Source organism: Ammospiza nelsoni, chromosome 21, assembly GCF_027579445.1.
Source record: "Ammospiza nelsoni isolate bAmmNel1 chromosome 21, bAmmNel1.pri, whole genome shotgun sequence".
Classification (NCBI taxonomy): Eukaryota; Metazoa; Chordata; class Aves; order Passeriformes; family Passerellidae; genus Ammospiza; species Ammospiza nelsoni.
Genome location: NC_080653.1, coordinates 10,859,777 through 10,866,947, shown reverse-complemented (window position 1 = coordinate 10,866,947; position 7,171 = coordinate 10,859,777). Strand labels below are relative to the sequence as shown.

At 57.4% G+C, this 7,171-nt stretch overlaps 1 protein-coding gene across 1 annotated transcript; it reads right to left on the bottom strand.

Moving 5' to 3' along the window:
- Positions 1-3,110: 3,110 nt before the first annotated feature.
- On the bottom strand, positions 3,111-5,445 carry MRPS23 (mitochondrial ribosomal protein S23). The gene is made up of 5 exons (XM_059486980.1): positions 5,310-5,445; positions 5,060-5,224; positions 4,198-4,275; positions 3,968-4,091; positions 3,111-3,475 (listed from the first exon to the last, which is right to left on the bottom strand). Exons 1-5 carry the CDS (start codon positions 5,360-5,362, stop codon positions 3,338-3,340), a joined length of 558 nt encoding a protein of 185 aa, XP_059342963.1. The 5' UTR covers positions 5,363-5,445; the 3' UTR covers positions 3,111-3,337.
- Between the last annotated feature and the right edge of the window lie 1,726 nt (positions 5,446-7,171).

Here is a 7,171-nt window from a genome sequence, read left to right as displayed (position 1 = left end):
AGCTCTGTCAGGCACTGCTGAGCTCAGCCTGCTGCTCTGACCCTCCTGTCCTGCACCTCACACAGCCCAGAACTCTAGGACCAGGAATTTCTGTGCCATGGACGTTGCTGGTGCTGCAGAAGCAAAACCCTACAAGAAACACCAAACCAAATTTGTTTTAAAAGCCCCAGTTTAGAACCAGAACCAGGCAGGTGGCAGATCTGACGCTAGCCAGGTCCTGTGCCATCCCCACTGTGCAAACACAGCACAGCAGAGCCAGCACCCTGCTCTGATTCCACAGCCATCTTCCTGACAGATACAGATTTCTGGAATATTCCGAAGCTCAGAACAGGGCAGGTTTGAAGAGCAAGTGTGTGTGTTCAGCAGGGCTGAGCAGAGGCAAATCCCAGAGGATTCCACAGAGTGGCAATGCCAACAATTTTATATCTTATTCGGAGCCATGTTCCTTAAACACTAAACCCTTCATTATCTGCCTCGTGAAGCTTGGCATTGGCAAGGTCAGATCACCTGTTTTTCCAGCAAAGCTGATGAATTATTTTGGCTGCTCCAAACATTAGCCCTGATCCTATTAAATCCTTAGCTCCCCTGCCCTCAACACATACCAGGGGATAATCCACGGCCCAGGAACACGTGAAGGGGCTGAGCAGGGCTCTGGGAGCTGCTGCCTGAGGGTTAAACAGAGCCCAAGCTCAGAGCCCGGCTCTGCAGCCCTGGAGGTGTTTGTTCCAGCAGGACACCTCTGCACTGTCTGGGGAAACACTGGTGTAAGGAACGCTGCAGCATCCCTGGAAATCCCTTCAGTGACCCCTCCAAAGGCAGCTCTGCACCCCAAACTCCCAGCACGCGTTTTTGGGACCTGGCCCTGGGCAACCTCCAGCCTGGCTGTGCAAAGCGTTCCTGCCTTTGGAGCCTCGGGAGTCAGGGCTCGGTGTAAGCGATCCTCGGCATTCACCGTCCCTGCAAACAGCCCGGCAGGCAGGGAGGAGCTGGCCCCTGCAGGATGGTCAGGAACTGGCACAGGAAAGGTCACCGGGCTGGGCTGGGCATGGCCAGGCAGGAACGAGCGCTCCGAGGGCAGCGGGGACAGCACGGCACCGCAGGGGCTGTGCTGGGCACGGGGCACAGCCCTGGGGCTGCGGGGGCAGCCTCTGCCCTGCCCGGGGCACCGATCCCGCACCCCTGCCCGGGGCACCGATCCCGCACTCTCCATCACCGCAGCTCCCACCCCGCTGCCTTTTCGGATGTTTCCCGGTGGAAGCCGTGACTCGCAGCCGGGGTTCCCGCCCGGGTTTCCCCGCCTGCGGGGCCCGGCGGGGCTCGGGAGCCGCTCGGTGCCGGGAGCGCGGAGCGCGGCTCCCACCTAGCGGGGAGCGCCGGGGAACCGGGGCTGCGGGGCCCCTCCGGCCCCTCCTGCTGCCCTGAAAGCGCCCCGAAACAGCGATAAACCACCCCCGGCTGCTGCCCACAGCCTCTTGATTAAATCCCCGCAGTTAGAGAGGGTCCCGAGCATCGGCATCGCCCTCCGGCCCGGCAAACGCGCCCGTTCAGACTCGCTGGTTTAACAGGTTTGATCCGAATTGCACCAAATGCTCCAGAGTTCGCATCCCCAACCCCGTGGGGATCCCCGGCACCACCAGGCAGAGCAAATCCACGGCGCTGAAACACTTCTCCACGTTCCAACCACTTCTCCATCACCCACAGCCTGCCCTGCCCTGGCAGCTTCCAGCAGAGCATTCCCACATTTACACCGCGGCACGAGTCTCCCTCCCTCCCTCTCTCCCCTCTGCTGAAACACAGGGTCCCGCACACATTTCCCACACAGATTTCCAGGTTCTCCCACACCTTTAGCCACGTACCTGTTTGGGAAGCCCGGGGTGCTCTCGGCAGGGCAGGGCAGCGCAGCACGAAGCGCCGGGCCAGGAGCGGGGCAGGGCACGGAGCTCACCCGCACCCGGCCGCCCCTCACGGCCGCGGCCTCCTGCCCTTCCCCGCCGGGCTTTGGCTCCTGGGCACGAGGCAATCAGCCCCAGCCGCCCTCACCTGCGGCCGTGGTCATTAACCACCCGGTTAATTAACCACCTGCAGCTGGCGCCCATCACCGCCCCAGGTGGGCACGAGCAGGAAAACTCCTCAGTTCACTGCCCCGGCTCACAGCGGCCCCCGAGGGCAAACCCAAGGGGATTGGCTTTTTCAACACAAAATAAAACCAATCCCAACTTTTTCCTCAGGTGCTCTGCACAGCAGCTCGTTCAGGGCACACCCCAGGGCTTTGGAGGGCTCTAAACTCAATGTTATTGCTGGAGGTGGAAATGGATCAGTGCTAAAACACGGGGATCTTTACCCTTTGTAACAAACCCCGAGAGGGTTTAGCTCTTCTCCAGGAGCAGAACTGGGAGCGAAGTTTGACCTCCCAAGGATAACTGAGCAGTTCTGCACTCACATTGCTGCCAGGAGTGAAGGGAGGCACAGAAACCAAACCAGGGGCATTTCACGCCCCCTTTTCACTGCCACCAAGCTCTCCTGCCTGCCACCCAGCAGCAGCACCAACCTGGGCAGGGAGGGAGGGAGGGGCTGGACATCAGTCACACCTGGGAGTGGGGTGGTGCCAGTCTGGGATGTTAAAGAATCACAAACGAAAGACTAACAACAAAAATCTCAAAGAAAGACACACAAACCAGTTGGCATTTCATAGAGCCCGAGTCAAATGTTCAATGAGAGATCAGGCAGCCCCGGATGTGCAGCCCAGACAGAACTCCTCGCAGTCCCTGCAAGGCTGGCTGTGATTTCTGTCCCAGCAGCATCACGCTTCCCTCAGCAAACAGCTGCACCGTCCCACGTTCACTCTGCCAAGGCGGCCAATTCCATCAGGAGCCACTAAAAACTGCCAACTCCCAGTTTTCTGTAGTGGCAGCCCTCATCCCACTCTGAATTTAAGGAAATGGTGGGATGGGAAGAGCTCATTACAACACTGCCATAAATAGCAGCTTTCCTCGATCAGCTATAAAAAGATGACACTTGAGACAGCTGCTGGAACACATCACACAGGATCTGCATTCCCCCGGCAGGAAACATCTTCACTACTGCACACCAGACACCTGAACAGGCAGAACTCCAATTTTAAAGGAAACGTTTTAATTTTCCACTTTTACACTCAGTGTTTTCCAACTCGATTTCAGAAAACAGTTGTGAACATTAAACAAAATAAGATTATCTGTGAGTTTATCCACGTGGAGCTGGACAGAGGGGAGCAAGTGTGCCACGGACGAGCCTGGAGGGCACCAGGACCCCGTTCCTCAGGGAGATGTCCCCAGGGAGGGCTCCTGGGATGACAGGGCTGTCAGGAGGGACAGGGACTGTCCTTCTGTGTCCCTGCCAGCTCTGGTGGCTGCTCCTGCCCGTCCTTCCTCTCGTCCTGGAGCTCCCCCGGCACGGCCTGCAGCTGGGGCTGTGAGGCAGCATCCCTGGGTGCAGCACCCTGCAGGAAGGACAGCAAAGATCCCATCAAACAGGGGGGAAAGCCTCTGAAGGGTGACTGAGGGGAGCAGCAGCCCTCTGTGTGCCCAAAGGGAGTTTAATTCACGCTGAGATTGCTGTGGAGGCACAGCGCAAAAAAAAATGTCACCACCCTGCAGAGAGGCTGCTGAGCTCCAGCTGAAACGTGGAAAAATTCAAGATACAACAGCAAATACACAAAGCTCCAAATGCTCTATACAGATACACCATGGATTATTTGAATGGTTATTCAATTCAATCCCCAGAAAAACATCTTTTCTGGCCCCCAGGTGCCTCAGCCTTGGCCAGACCTGTTCATGGCCAGGAGGAAAGTGCTCTCTGCACAGCAAAGGCATTTCAGCACCATCAGGCGTGTGCCTGCTGTGCTGAGGCTTTCATTCACTCAGCACTGAGGGCCTGGGAGCGGAGTTTTGTCAATCCCCCAGCCAAGGAACTCTGGATATTTCTTACTCACTCTGTCCACTCCTCTTCTCTGTAACAGGATCCCACTGGCCAAAAGGGCTTTTCCTGTTTCTTCAAACAATTTCTCCTCTTCAATCTTCCCCTCTTCCTTCAGTTCATTGTATTTCTCAACAAACCTGGGCAGCAAAGTTGCTGTTTTACACTCAGGAGATGCTCTGGCTCCCTGACTGAAGGCGAGAAGGGGCAGCCTCAGGAACCTTTCTGGTTTGATTATCACCTTACCTCTGGCAGGTGGATTTGAAGTTTAACTGCGTCAGGTCAAAAGGTTTGGGGCCATTGCCATAAACTTTGTAAAACTTCCTGCTCAGAAAAGGAAACTGTTGAGATTGTGCAACTAAATCAGGAGTAAACAGACAGAGCACAGTCAGAGCATGCACAGAACTGTTCCTCCTTCTCTCGGGAGCCTTTATGAACACCTGGCAGGGCCCCAGGCTGGACACTGGGGCTTGGAGGGACAGTGGGAGGTGTCCCTGCCATGGCAGGGGTGGCACTGGGTGCCCTTCGGGGGCCCTGGCAGCCCAAACCTGTCTGGGATTCCACAGAGCTTCTTTGTAAACTGTGTTAATAAATTCAGGTTAATCACAGCAGCCGTGGTTCAGAGCAGCTCTGGAGCCCAGAGGAGCCTCCACCTCCATTAGAAACACAGGGCAGGGCAGAAAAATCACCCCATTTTATCCCAAAAACCACCCCCATTTATCCCCAAAACCACCCTGATTTATTAAAAAAAAAAAAAAAAAAACCACCCTAATTTATTAAAAAACCCTGATTTGTTAAAAAAAAACCCACCCCAACTTGTCCCAAAAACCATACTGATTTATTTTAAAAATCCCCACCCTGATTTATTAAAAAACCACCCCAATTTATTTTAAAAAACCCGCCCCGATTTATTAAAAAACCACCCCAATTTATCCCAAAAACCACCTCGATATTTATTAAAAAAATCACCCCTGATTTATGCCACAAAACAACCCCGATTTATTTTAAAAAATCACCCTGATTTATCCCCAAACCCACCCCGATTTATTACCAAAACAAACGAGCCCGATTTACCCAGCCCCCCCGGTTCCCCGGTTCCCGCACGCACGCCCGCACGGTGTCCTCCCGGTAGAGCACGGCTGCGACGGGGTCCCCGCTCCCGTAGCGCGGCCGCGGCACGCGGTACACGGGCTCCCGCAGCGGCGGGAACGCGGCGTACACGTCCAGCCACAGCGGCTTCCGCAGCAGCCCGATGCGCACCAGGTTCCGCGTCCTGCGGGCGACACGCGGCTCAGGGGGGGCTCGGCGGGCCGCGCTCACGGAGAACCGGCAACCGGCCCGGCTGAACCCCCCCGCACCGGCTGAAGACGCTCCCGATCTTCTGCGTGCGGCTCCCGGCCGTGGCGGCCATGGCGGCCCCGCCGCACGGGCCCCGAGCCCGGCCCGGCGCTGCCGCTCCCGGAAGCGGAACCGGAAATGGAACGGGAACTGAACCGGAACCGGAGCGCCCGCCAGGGCACGCGGCCGAGTGCCGAGCGACGGCGGGGGAAGGTGCCCAGGCAGCGCCAGCCGATGGCCGAGCCGGGTCGCCCCCACGCGTTTGGCGCTGTCGCGACAGACGCGACCGGCCCCGGTGTGCCGCGACGGCCTCGGCCCCAGCCCGGGCAGCGCCAACAGTCCCGGGGCTCGGGGCGGCCTCGCCTCCTGTTGTTTGCTGGTGCGGTGTCACAGAACGGCTGGGCCCGCAGCCGTGCCCCGCTGCTGTCCCTCGCAGCGCCACCCCTCACAATTGCCACCCCCACAGTGTCATCCCTCAGACACCCCTCACAGTGCCACCCTCACAGTGGGATCCGCACAGGAGACATGGGATCCACATCAAGGGACAGTGTGACCCACACCAGCCCTGCCCGGGGCTGCCCATGGCCGCAGCCCGCCCCGGCCAGCCCCAGCAGGCAGAGTGCGGCCCCAGAGCGTCCCACGCTGTGTCCCAGCCCCAGCAGCTCCATCGTCCCTGCAGGCGGCCCTTCCCGGGCTCCGGGGGCAGCTCGGGAACCGAGGGCAAGGAAGGAAAGCCCATCCATCCCATCCCATCCCATCCCATCCCATCCCATCCCATCCCATCCCATCCCATCCCATCCCATCCCATCCCATCCCATCCCAACCCATCCCATCCCATCCCATTCCCGCTCGCAGGCTGCCGAAGGAAGGGGGCAGCACACTTCCATGACACACCGAGGGCCGGCAGGATCCCCGGCCGGGATCGGAGCCCCTGCCCTGCAGGGAGAGCAGCAATGGAGAGCAGAGCCCCTGCCCTGCAGGGAGAGCAGCAGCAATGGAGAGCAGAGCCCTGTCCTGCAGGGAGAGCAGCAGCAATGGAGAGCAGAGCCCTGCCCTGCAGGGAGAGCAGCAGCAATTCCAGCGGGAGCTGCCCGGGCAGGCCCTGCGCTCCCCAGGGCAGCCGGGCTGCCTCCAGCCTTTCGCTGCTTTGGACATTTAAGGCAAGAATGCCCTGACTTTATCCAGGCTTTTCTTCCACAGGGAAGGTTCCCCAGCTGGAAAGCTCCGATCCTGCTGGGACAGGGGGGCTCTGTGCTGTCCCTGCAGGTCAGGGGGATGCTCCCTGTGCTTCCCCAGGGATAGCTCCTGGGTTATTGAGGAAACCACTGGACACAAGTTGAGCCCCATCGGATTTTGGGTGTTTGCATCTCCTGGAGCTGAGCTAGACCTGCCCCTTCCCTTCCCAGCCCCCTTTCTTTCTTCTTCCCCCCTGTAAAGAGTAGAAAAATAAACACTGTTAAAAATATATATACAGTGTTAAGAGTACAACAGGACTTTATTATAGGAATTACTATTAAACATCTTTAAGAAAAAAATCACTTATGGAAATAAAATTCTAAAATAGCCACACTCACAAACGTCACAGATCAGTTTGTTTTGCTCTTTCAAAACCTTTCTGTAGAGAAATGATACAAACATCACTGAGAACTGTACATTTTTATGTAAGAAACGCATTTTGGCTCCCAAGCCGGATTTGTGGCCTTTCCACTCCATAAACCTGATTTTTGTTTTTCACAGCACACAAAACCCCCTCTCCACCTCCATTAAAACCATGCTTCGTGCCTCCAGGATATTTTGACACGGCCACAGAGTGACATCCCCCAGAGGCTGTGCCTGGCCTGGGATGTGTCAGGGCAGCTTGTTGGGGGGTGGTGGTGGCAGG